This window comes from Paroedura picta, chromosome 7 (genome assembly GCF_049243985.1).
Source record: "Paroedura picta isolate Pp20150507F chromosome 7, Ppicta_v3.0, whole genome shotgun sequence".
NCBI lineage: Eukaryota > Metazoa > Chordata > Lepidosauria > Squamata > Gekkonidae > Paroedura > Paroedura picta.
Genome location: NC_135375.1, coordinates 46,498,721 through 46,511,739, shown reverse-complemented (window position 1 = coordinate 46,511,739; position 13,019 = coordinate 46,498,721). Strand labels below are relative to the sequence as shown.

The 13,019-nt window shown below is 40.5% G+C and overlaps 1 protein-coding gene across 3 annotated transcripts in view; it reads left to right on the top strand.

Moving 5' to 3' along the window:
- LOC143842474 (uncharacterized) overlaps positions 1–13,019 on the top strand; it is a 68,936-nt gene that overhangs the window by 15,534 nt on the left and 40,383 nt on the right. For 2 of the 3 annotated variants that reach the window (XM_077347727.1, XM_077347725.1), the window contains 2 exons: positions 7,692–10,153; positions 11,273–11,455. In XM_077347727.1, the coding sequence (XP_077203842.1) occupies positions 7,771–10,153; positions 11,273–11,455 (2,566 nt within the window). In that variant the 5' untranslated portion in view covers positions 7,692–7,770. Of the gene's footprint in view, positions 1–7,666; positions 10,154–11,272; positions 11,456–13,019 lie in introns of all 3 variants that reach the window. The other variant, XM_077347726.1, reaches the window with a different exon arrangement.

The following is a 13,019-nucleotide window of genomic DNA, read 5'->3' as shown; positions in this document are numbered from 1 at the left end:
AATTGAATAATGTGTAAATGACTTTCTTTAATTTGGGGTTACCAGGGATAAAAAGCCCAGTGCAGATTCTAACCAGTACATGGTTCATATGCAACAGGTGGGCAGTACAACTGCATGAGATATTTCAAACCAAGCTGAATCTGGGTGGGAGGAAGGAGGGATTGTTCTATATGTAGGATTTATACTGGGTTTTTTTTTGGGGGGGGGGGTTAATGAAATATGTTGTTACTGCTTTTGGAAGTGATGGGCTAGAAAATAAATAAAAAATAAAAATAAATAAATAAGCCAATAACTATGTAGGGTGTAGACAGGAGAGAGAAGTACATTCTTCAGGGTACAATAAAGCTATCTATGAACTATTCCTATATTTTTGCTCACAAACTAAAGAAAAGGCAGCATTCACTACATCACGGGGCTCCATTTGGAGCCATTAAATTTTAACTTGACTACAACCTTTAAAAAAATTCTTACTGTTAAACGAGGGCTGACATGAGTTATTTGGAACTAGGTCTGAGGAAAATCAGGTAAAACCATGACCATTGCAATAATCCTGAACAAAATGCTCAAGTACTAAGATGTAAAGGAAAAACATCCGTGCAATGGTCCAGATCCCAAGGGTAATCTCTGATATGGAAACCCCTCCAAATGCTGCTCCTTTGGGGCACAGGCCCTCCGTGGAAAGCTTGAGGGAGAGTCAGTGACATGAAGTCTTTTCCATCAGCACATAATGTGATCCAATTGATTAGATGTATACATTCTACATGAAGTATAAGATTTTCATCTGCAAAATTCATGTAGTTGCTTTCAGTTTGGGGAGGTGTCTGCTAATTAAAGCCACAGCCATTGTATTACAGACTAACCTGGTCATTCTGGTCATTGTTTATACTTCCCATGCCCTGAAATTGGTAGTATGGTGATCAGGTGCCAGCAAGCATTCATCACAAAATATTACACTTTGTCAGCATAGTAAAGATCAAATTTATATGAAACTATTTACCCTATATAAACTTAGTGTTCTGATATAGTTCTGAGTACATGTGAGTTTAATGACTGGTATCTCAGAAAAGAAGAGAGCAACTTGCAAGTGAATAGAATCATAGAATCATAGAGTTGGAAGGGCCCATACAGGCCATCTAGTCCAACCCACTGCTCTACGCAGGATCAGCCCTAAGCATCCTAAAGCATCCAAGAAAAGTGTGTATCCAATCCTTCATAATGATTATCTTTTCATCTCCTTTTAGAAGATCCCATTTTAGAGTAGTAGAATATTGAGAATGATCAGGTCTCCGAAATGAACAGGAAGAGAAGGAGAAGCTGAAAGGACAGGAAAGTCTCAGGTACCAGAGAAAGTAAGTTGTCAGCCATTGTTTAGTTGCATTCCTTAAGGGAGCTAGCCAGTAATCCTTAAAGATCCTAACTGGCACAACTTCCTTTTGCCTAAATAGCTTGCATGAAAGCCATGCTTCAAAGACTGGGCTGCATCCCAGTGATAAATGAAGAAGTCAAGCAATTCTTGCTTGAATTGCTAGCATGCTGCTTATGCTTTTTTATTAAATATTTATAAGTAGAAACAGTACTATTATGACGGGATGGTGTGGCACTATGGAATTGTCATGATTGGTTTTGAGAAATGCACTTTTTGTAATGCTTCCCAATTAATTTTATGCTTCTTGGTGAAACTCAGGGGCTTTTCGCACGCCTTCAAAATCGCACAATGGTTGCCAATTGAAAACGCTACTGATTTGCCATTATGCACAACGTCGTTGACAATCTGCCACACACCTGAAACCGATCCGCAAAAAGCGCTTCCTTGTAGCGCTTTCAGGGAAATCCCCAAAAGTGGATTCACCTTCCGGAAAGCGCTACACTCCTGCAACCAATCTGCAACACTAGCGGGAAAGTTCTGTGCGTTACCATAGTTGTGGTTTCTACAAAGTCCCTCCCCCTGGCTCTCTCCTCTGATCTTCCGGCGAAGCGATCGCCATTTTTTTTTCTCCGAGCGAGCGGAGTTCAACCCACCAGCGAGCCTGTTTAGAGGCTTCCCCGGCTTCAGTCCCTCCCCAGAGCTGTTTAGTCACTAAGCACAAACAACAGAGAAGCCCGTTTGCTGATGTATTTTCCCTTTATTTTTTACACTGTTTTCGGCCGAAAATCGGGCCCGTGAGGGGGGGGGATTTTTTTTTCAATTGGGGGGAGCGTGGCAACGATGAAACGACAGCTCAAACACACCTGCCAGCTGGATGGGTCTCTCCGTTGCAACGAATCAACACATATTCGTTGCAATGGGTGTCTTTTTTTTTTTTTTTAACCTTTCTTAAAGGGAAAGGGGCTGTTTGGGAGCATGCTAACGGCTGCCCATTGGCTGCTTGACGGCCAGGGGCGGGACGAGCTTGGCAATAGCGCTTCCTTTCTAGCGATTTTTCTGAGACCGGAAGCTTGTGGGAAACGATGGAAACGCAACTGGATTCCACTACAAAGTCAGGTATGCATAATGATGAATTCCACTATTTTAAATGGTGATTTTTCGTTCAGCAAACAATTTGCTACAAGGATCCCGGTGCGGAAAGCCCCCCAGACTCCACTAAATGCAATGGCAAAATCCTAATCATTTTCAATGAGCTTCATCCAGTCTAGACAGAAATTACTGTGAAGGCCAGAGAGGAAAAAGGACTCGTATTTCTGAACCTGTTATCACATTTCCATGGTTTCCTCCTCTTGTTCACATAAGTTTCATTTAAAATATAGCACTAGCTATCCATGGAGTTTCAAAATTAACCAGTCTAGAAGGTAGGTTTGTGGGGCAGATGGTGGTGTAATTTCCTGGCTGCGTTTCCTTTTAACAGACTTTTGTCTTTTAAAATAATATCTCCAAAGAAAGGGAGGGAGCAACAAGTGAAGCGTGGGGAAAAGAGCTCTCTCTCTCTCTCTTATTTGCCCATGCATGCACAGTCACTCACTGTGCTTGGATGAGTTGAATGCGAAGGGGCAGAGAGGGGAGCCTCCTGGCAGGCTCTGAGCCTGGCTGAGGACAAGGTGACTTGGTTGCCCACTAGCAGCAGAACAGACAAGTTCCCTATCACTTCATGTGTTACACATAGGCCTCTGGGTAGAGCAAGACCAGCTCAGCCTCTCTCAGTGGCCAACAGCAGTCAATGCCCTGACAAAGACAGCACAAGGGAGGCTTGTAGCTGTTGCAGAGCTCTTGAGAAGGCCATCTGGGAATTGTAGGGCAGCATCCTTCAGTCACAATGCTGAATGAAGAACTCAATTGTGAAACAACTACCACTAAAAGAAACAGCTTCTCTGATCTCTCCAGAGCAAGCAGCCAAGCAGGAAGAAGTCAGTCAGACACGCAGGCAGCTGCCTTTATGCAATGGAAAAGCCATGAAAAGAGGAGGCAGTGGAAGGGTCTGCTCCCATGGCAGCTTGAGCAAAGGTGTCTGCTCTCTTGCACCAGTGGTACCTTGGTTCAACTTGGTATATCAACGCCCCCCCCCAACTGCCTGTAGAATATGGGGACTCAAGACAGTGCCCCACACTAGCCAAGCTCCAGGTATCTCTGGGATCTATCAGGTTAAATATTGTTTGGGCTCTTTTTATCATATGTGGTGGAAATGTGATAGAATATACAAATATTGGGCTAAAGTTCATACTATTATGCAGAAAACGTGGGGTTTTAGCTTCCCAATGAAACTAGAACATATGTTACTAAGTTTATCACCGCAGTGCCTCCCAACGCAAACCAGAAGTTTATTCTTCTATGTGACGACAGCAGCTAGATTAGTCATGGCCAATAAATGAAAAGTGCAAGAATTACCCTCGATAGAAGATTGGCTGTCCAAACTGGCAGATCTGGCCAAGATGGCAAAATTGATGCTGATGGTTTGAAGAATTCTTTCAAGAACAATGGGATCCTTATTTGAAATATCTAAAAGGATAATAAATGTTGGACTAGGGGGTTATTACTAAAATATCCCTATTATAAAGTGTATAATGTATAACAACTCTATTTCTAACTTTCATGAAAAATAAAACTCTATTTAAAAAAAAGATTAAATATTGTTTGCAACTTTAAATTTTTTGATAGTAGAAATGAATTCATTGTGAGTTCTGTTGTGGAACTAATACAATATATAGAAAACCTTCAGAGACCTATAACAGGAATAGCAGAAGAAAGGCCTAATAAGCTGTCTGGGCTATTTATGGATCACTTTGACCCAGTTTCCTTGATGGATATGAACAAGATCCTGGGATCTTTGAAGGGTGCTACTTGTACCCTGGATGCTTACCCATCCTGACTGATAAAGTCATGTAAAGCCCACATCAATAGACCCCTAGCGTCTATTAAAATTAGTCACTAATTTAGGACACCTTCCCACATCCACTCAAAGACGCAGTTACTTACCTGCTACTTAAAAAAACATCACTACAGGAAAATGATGAGGCAGCTTATTGCTAGTCAAAGTGAGAGAGCAGTATTGAACCTACTTCAGGCTTTCCTGGATAGCTCATCTGCCCTTCGCCTTTTCTATTCTCTCTTCAGCCCAGGCCTATGAGACAGAGACAGTTCTGCTAGCTTTAGCTGATGACCTCCACCTGAGTGTAGACAAGGCCAAGCCTCTATGTTGCTCTTATTTAGCTACAACATACAGTAGGTCATGCCATTTTGTTGAGGTACCTGGTGGCAGAAATAGGTATCTGGGGATATGTGTTGAATAGGTTCAAAATACTCCTAATGGATCAGACTCAAAGGCTTGCTATTGGAAACCAGTGTGAGACCTATCCTATGGGCTCCACAGTTCTATACCCTATGCTTTTCTGTTTCTGTGTGATACACTTAAGAAAAATCATTTGTAGCTTTGATGATACTCACCCATGTAAATCCTTATCCAAATTTCCTGATGATACAGAAGAGGTCTTAAATTGCTGCTTGGCTGTGGTCATTAACTGGCTAAAAGTGAACAAATTGAAACTAAATCCTGGTTAGGAAGGAGGAGGTCTAAGGGCATTGTTCTCTCCACTTTTATTGAGTTCAGCTGAGCCTTGCTGATTCAGTAAAAATCATGGGGGTCATACCGGATCCAGCTTTGTTACTGGGAGAACAAATTGTGTTGCAAAAAAAAGGCTGTCTACCAACTCAGCCTAGTTTGCAAGATTCCCCCTAAGCTTGCTTTAGCTGACCTGGCCACTTGGATCCATGCCACAGTGACACTGAGACTAGACTATTATAACGCACGGTAAATTGATCTCCCCTCAAAATCAGCTTGGAAACTCGAACTGTTCCAGAATGCCATGGCTCAGCTATTAATGGGTGCTACATGGGGCATGCATTTGGCAGATGCTCCATTGGCTGTCCATCTGTTACTAGGCTCAGTGTAAGCTATTGGCTATCGCATTCAGAGCCCATCATGGCCTTGTTGGCCCATCTTATTTGCAAGACCACCTTTTCATGAAGAAAGGTCCCATAGCTATATTTGGGAACACACTTTCCCAGAAATATGACTGAAATAAGACATGAAGCCTGAATGTGATTGGGCAGTTTGAAGATAATTGTTGTCAAAATCTGGCATGAAGATTAGTAAGAAAATACCTGCCATTCCAAGGTGGGATGATCATTGGACGGTTTTAGCATCTTGACAAACATCTAAAACAAACAACTGGGTTTTAAATGTCTTCCTGATGGCCTATCCGAAGGTGAATTGTATGTTAGGCTGCTTTATCAATAGCTGGATTGAATTAACAATACTTAACTGTTGCCCAGCTGTCTATAACTGGAAATGATTCACATTGTCTTGATGACATATTCCTTGGAACAAGGGATATGATAGTATTAGGCATGCCTCCGAGCTGGGTAGACACCTCCAGGGTGGGTTAGGATATATTGGGTGATGTTCTTAGCACTGAAAGGGTTTTTTTGTTCTTGAGCAAGATATGCCATGAAACTGGGTTGTGTGCACTTAATCAATTTTTAAAATGTCATGACTGAACCCAGGTGCCTTTATGAGAGTCATCAGCTTTCAGATTCCCTGGCACATAGGCTGCAAAAGAGTGGGCCTTTTAAGACAACTCAGTCCAAAATAAAAGGGGACCCTACTATCCAAGCAGGGTCCTCACAACCTAATGTGCTATGTGAATGCTTATGCTATCCTTCAGTACTTTCTGGTGTTTCCAGACTTCTCCAATCCTAATGTATTGGTTATTGAATGTCACATTTTTTGTAATTGTACTGACTCACTATGTGCAATCCATGTTGAAGAAGGCACACTATAAATAAATAAGAATAAATAAATAAATAAATTTATTGGACTAGTTCTCTTTAATGTCAAGACATTTTTATAAATATAGCAATTTTATGCTAAATATTCCTTAAATTAAACGTGAGATTGCCATCTAGATAAATATTTAGTTCTTAGCTATTGATGAGGAAATCAAATGGGGCATCTAAAATTATATCTGAGAGATGCTCGTTGTCGTTTCTAAAGCAAGGGTATGAGGCTAAACTTCTCTTAAGTTCTATTAGAAGTCAATAAATCTAGAATGTCAGGAACTGTTTTAATTACCTTTCAAAGATTAATGCAATTAGAGTTCACCAATAGTTGAACCAAGTATGAGTTCCTAAGTACAGGAAAATATGAATGATCAGCAAGAAAATGTATGATGTAATCAAAATACTGCTACATGTTTTTGTATTTGCTGTGCTGCACAGATACAAACTAAATTCTTACTGTCCAGTGCAGGCTCACAAATTATTAGTTAGACAATTTTTTCCCCTGTGATATTTATATCTGTAACATATTTTTCCCTTGAGAAATCATAATTGCAACTTAAGAGAGAGATGCAATACCACTATGACTCTAACACCCTTAACCTTGGTTAAATCAATTAATGCCTCCATTTGCTCATTTCTTAGAAGAATTATAATAATGAGGACTCTTGGGTGATTTAGCTGAATCTGCAGCCATGTCAAATTACATTGATTGTTCAGCTGGATATTAAAAAGGAAAGTGAATACCCAGTGAAGAGACAAGAATGACAGATCATTACAGGCTTTTCCAAAGGACTGTATTGTTATATCCATAATAATCTCCCTCCTCCAGATGTGAACCCGCACGTCTGAGCATTTTAATGACAACTTAGTTATTATTGAAGGGTGCGGACACTGCAGCTGCAGCCAGCTATACCAAATGATCAACTTGAATAGTAGAAGCAGCTGAGCATAATAAGCATGAACAACACAAAGAGGCTGTGCCATAGGAAGAATATATCAATTGCTGTGCACAGTGCAAGTCAGCTATTTATAAATATACACACCCTTTCTAAAAATACAACCTTTGTAATATTGGTGCTGTTTGTGTAAGCTGTTTCATGGATTTGCAGTGAAACCAGAAACAGGCAATAGTTTTTGAGATAACTGGATTTATTTTGAGACACACTTGTCCCCACTCTCCTGGCCAAACAGGTTTTTAAAAAATAACTGAGAATATCTGTTCAATAGAGACAAGGTATTTTTCAAATAACTGTTGCCTGGGGTGGAAGGTCATACTAGCCTAAATTTCAGTGTGCTGTTTATTAAACTACCCTTCCTTCCTTCCTTCCTTCCTTCCTTCCTTCCTTCCTTCCTTCCTTCCTTCCTTCCTTCCTTCCTTCCTTCATTTTCACTCTTCAGATGAACATTTTCCAATCTTCTGCAGGTTCCAGCAAAACCATAAAGGTGTTAATAATGGACCAGATGAAGACACAACAAAAGCTAACATTTATGACCCAGTAGACATGAAACCATCTGACAAAAATAGAAACCAGAACTTCTGCATATTAGAAACTGGAAAAAACAATTCAGATGTTCTTGAAAATAAAGAACAAGATAATATATTAGACAGTGAAAAAGAAGGGCAGCGAGAAAATGGTTGCCCTTCATTTGCCTTTTCTCCTCAACTGGATGAAGTCCTAGAAGTGGTAAAGATTCATGGATCAGGTAGCTCAACCATTGGAAAAATCACACTGCAATGTTCAGACCCTGTGGACTCCCTTCACTCACAGAGTGGACTAATCACAGAAGTGAAATGTGATTCCTTCAGCCTGAAAGTGGGAGTGAAGAAAGTGTCGTCTGACACTGCAACAGACTGTGAGGTTGGAAGACGGAAATGCTACAAGAACAGACGTTATCACAAAGGCCACTGTTGTAAGTGGCACAGGAGGCCAAGTCCATCAACTGATCTTTTTGGAAGATATGAAACACCCATTAAATATACAATCCAAATTGATAGCAACGAGAACCCCTCAATTAAAGTTAGTGTTGTAGGAAAGGAAACAAAGGTAAAATACATCAGTGAGAAGCAGAAACTAATGGTTAGTGTAGAGCATGGTAATGAACCAAAGAAATGTGATCAAATCAGCAGCCCAAAGCATGGCAATACATTTGCCAGTGACACAGACTGTTCTGCAACAGAGACATATTGCCATTCAGATATTGAGTCAGATTTCAGCTTTCAAGAGAAGGATAACCTTTTTACAAATTACACATACCCAGACTGGTATGTACTTATCCCTCCACCACCTGAATTTGCTGATTCTGAAGACAACTGCTTTGATAATGTAAAGGAAGTTATGTCCTTACCTATAGCAGACGGTACAAATGTATCTGACACATTCTCAGCTGCCTTACGTTGTGGGGAAGGAAGTGGTTTCCCTCAGAAGAAAGATTCCCAAAGGGACACGTGTGCTAATGGAAAAGATTTCTTTGAAAACATTTTTTCAGAGTTTAGCTATGCTGAGGAACCTACTCTAGAAGGTTATGGTTCCACAGAAACATGTTTTGATAAAAAATGTAATGGGGTCAATGATATCCTTCAGCTAACGAACAATAGCCCAGTGGATACCAGGAGCATTATGCTCATTTCAAATATGGAATCAAAAAACATAAGGAGAAATTCTTTCCCAGCCACCTGTATTGATATACTGTCATCAGTACGCCCCAGGAGAGACTCAGGTTTTTACTCCATGCCATCTTTATCCTTAAAAGTCCGGCCCAAGCCAGCCAAAGCTACAAACGTTTACAGCAGGAGTGTCTGTACACCTACTAGCTGTACAGAACTTAACTCAAGCTTCACATCACTGTTCAGTAACCTTGGACGTCTTAAATCTTCATGCTGCTATGCCTTCACCTCATATGACCACAACATGACTTTATACCATGCTGAGCTGGAAGGAGACCTAAGCAATGCTTTTTTCACAGATCACTGTGTAGAATATATGGGGGACTGTAGAGGAATAGACCAGATGACAGAGGGGAACTTTCATTCTACTGTCAATTCCAATGAAGACCAAAAAGAAAAACCTAAATCCACTGAGGTCCCAAGGAAGCTAGACATGTGTGAGGAAAGCTCTGAGTTTAGAGAAAGAGGCACTGGCAATGAGGCTCTAGAGAATAATCACCACAAAGACCAAAAATGCATAGAGTTACAGAGTGAACCACCTTTCAGTCCGGCTCCCTCATTTTATAATAACCCATCAAGTGATGATACCAACAATAATGCCAGTTCTGCTAATGAAACTAAAAAATGCTTCCCAAAAAAGCATTTACTCATACATTCTGATACCAGTCTTGAACTAAGGACTGCAGAATCTGAGGTAATAAGAAAGAAAAAGATGGGTTCTGTGATGACAGTAATAACTGGAGAATTGGAACAAAGTCTCATAATTCAAGGTGACAGCAAGACCATAGCACTGAGAGAGGAGCCTGTATTCCCTTGCAGCATGAGGGAGAAAACATCTGTGCCACCACTGTTGGATACTGATGAATCAGGCCTTGGTACTGAATTACAGAGTTCTACTGAGGTTCAGGAGATGTGTGAAAGCATTCATGAAGATCCTAGTTGCCAAGATGATTCTATTCAGACTACGGCTGTATCTAGTGCTTCAGAAGATGAGGAGATTTTTGCTGGTACTATTGTCACAGAAGCCCAAGAGCTACTTTCTAGGGAACGAGACATTAAAAATACATATGATGATTCGGAAGCACATCCAGCAGCTCATCCAGTACAGGAGTTACTCAAACCCAGCTTTGAAAAATCTGTGGAACAAAGTGAAGTAAATACAGCTAAAAGTGAGAATTTGAACACAGCCATATCCTCCCGAATTCAGAATAACGACACAGGTTGGTAAATCTAGTTTCCTAAGATTTCTGTCTTATTAATCAAAGTAAACATTTATGATGCCTTCTCCTGATATAATAAGTGTGCAACCTAGAATACATCCCAGAATCCTCTGTAACAGTTCCTTTTCAGATTGCAAGAATCTGAGTTGCCAGCCTCCAGATGGGGCCTAGAGATTTCCCTGGGTGACAGAGACAAGTTCCTGTGGATAAAATGGCTCTTTTAGAGGGTGGGCACTATGGCATTATTGTAGGTAGAGTAATTAACACAGCAATGGTGTACAACCTGATTAATGAGTAGATAAAGGTTGATTTAGGAATTAATATAGGAAAGTGGGGAGATAGAGATACGTTCCTAACGACATCTCTAACTGAGAGACATGGTAAGACTGAATGTGGCACTTCTAAGAAGCGGGGAATTGCCCTAAGAGCAGCAATCTGGAGACAGACAAGGAATGACACAACAGAAGAGACCTCACTATCCTAATTGTCTTCTTGATTATTCCCGCAGGGTCTTCTTCTTTCTACACCAAACATTACATTTTCCAACAATAATACTGTTTGAGGACTGTCCCTGCCCTGAATTAGTTGAGGTCCCTGCCCTCAGCAAATACTACCCTCCCCAGGTTCCACCCCCAAATTCCCAGGAATGGTCCAAACTGGAGCTAGCAACCCTAACAGGGATTCCAATAATTACAAAAACGTCATTCAGTTGTCAAGTTTTCCTGTCATTTATACATTTATATTGCCTCATTTGGAGACTGGTTAAATCACTGGGGCGTGGTGAGGATTGCAATCACTTCTGTGTGTTTTAAGTGCTGTCAAGTCACTTCTGATTTATGGCAACTATATGAATTAATGATCTCCAAAATGTCCTGTTGCTCTGCTCTTGCACACTGAGGACCATGGCTTCCGTGACTAAATCAATCCATCGCATGTTGGGTCTTCCTCTTTTTCTGCTGCCTTCAACTTTTCCAAGCATTGTTTTCTTTTCCAATGACTCTTGACTTCTCGTAATGTAATCAAATCCCATCCTAAGGTACAGTATGAACTGCAAATAATAGTTTGGCTTGTAGTATGTTTTAAAATATTTACATTCTGATATTATGGTGCTAACTGCAGCTTTAGAAGACAATAGGCTACTACTTCCCAATGAGAAAGCCGCAAAGGACATCAAAGCTTGCAAGAGCTCCCAGGAAGAAGCGACAGACCGTTGGGCCAAGCGAAGGAAACAGTTCCAGGACAGCAGGCGATGCAGCTCAACTGGGGGGAGCTCCATAGCCAGTACGATCACTGAAGGATCACGTAAGCGTTGCTTGTTTCCTTGATAACAATAAGACAGAGAACTATACACAAAGAATTATGAATACATTTATTGTGTATTTAATATTAAGATGTCTATGGAACCATTCTCCTGGCAGTGGGATCCAAGGGGACTGACAAGTAATCAATAAAACCTAAACATTACTTACTCTCCACTTGTTGAAGTGAGCAGTACTAGGGATATCACTTTCCTGGACTGAATTCCCTCGGAACAGGGAGCGCTGGAGACGTATGTCTCTATTTCCAACTATACAAACAGAGCAGTGGTAAAGATGCAGGTAAAGTGAGAGTACAAAAGTAATGTTCAAATTAGTATTCACACAAGATATTATTTGTTCAAGAAGTCCCAGCTTTCATACTTTATCTGTTTAGGTGTTCTATTACTGGACAAACTAGGATTAGATAAATTAATACAGAATAACAAAGGAAATCATTGTGGTGGCTGTCATAATGCACAATCTATTTTACAGACATTGTGAAAGAATTGTTTTTAACAGAGTAATTTTGTCTTGAACAAGAAACGTGCATTTAGGAGAGTAGTCAGCATAATAAATATTTGACAATTGAGAAATTGCAAGATTTTGGGTATATATGAGAGTCTCCAATTAGTGGGAGGATTTGCAAAAGGATTTGCAAGAGGGGGCAACTGAAATCTATGGGGATTGTCTTTGTGAGAACTCTCAAAATAAACAGGTAATTTGTTCAAATTAAAATGTATTTTTATTAACCAAGGAAAATGAAGAAAAAGAAAGGTTCATTCAGCAAAAAACACAACATTAAACAGCTAACTGGAAAAGGCAGGGAGGAATGGGGAAGCAGCTTTTTAGGAATAGGGTGGTATTTTCCAGTCTTGAAAAGGCCTGCAGAAGCAGCACAGCTAGAGAGAAACAGAGAAGCATTTCATCCTGTGAAGGAAAGAAAAAGAAGCCCACAAAGTGGGGTGTATAGGGTTGGTACCAAGAACCCACACAGAGAGCAGGTTTGGGGGGCTTATTTTTATGGGGAAATTGTGCCCTGAGGCAGTGGGAAGACATCTGTGTCTCTTCCGGTGGGGAACTTTTTGAGAACAATTGTGATGATTTTACTGGAGCAAAACAAAAGTTTAGTCTACAGCTTGATGGTTGCTAATGGCCCTATCGATGACCTAGGAAGGCTTGACCAGACAGGTGACACTGAGATGTGAAGATATGAGATATGCAGAAGGTGATTTGAGAGTAATTGCCTGCTAAAGTTGTTTGTTTGCTTGTTTGTTTGTTTGTTTGTTTGTTTGTTTGTTGGAATTATACCACCACTCTCAGACCAGCTGGCTTGTGGCGGTTTACAATAATATAACAACAAAAGGACAATAATGAAGTCTTCCAGAAATGTTTCACATAACTGAGTAATCCATTTGCTTGTGTTAGGCATGCCTTTACGTTGGGAAAAACAGCTGTTCTGACTAATTCCTGAATTAATCAATGTACATTTCTCTCATTCTTCCATGGAGCTGTGTGACTGGAATCCATGTATGAACAGTGTCCTGGCCTACCCAGGCCATGGTAATGCT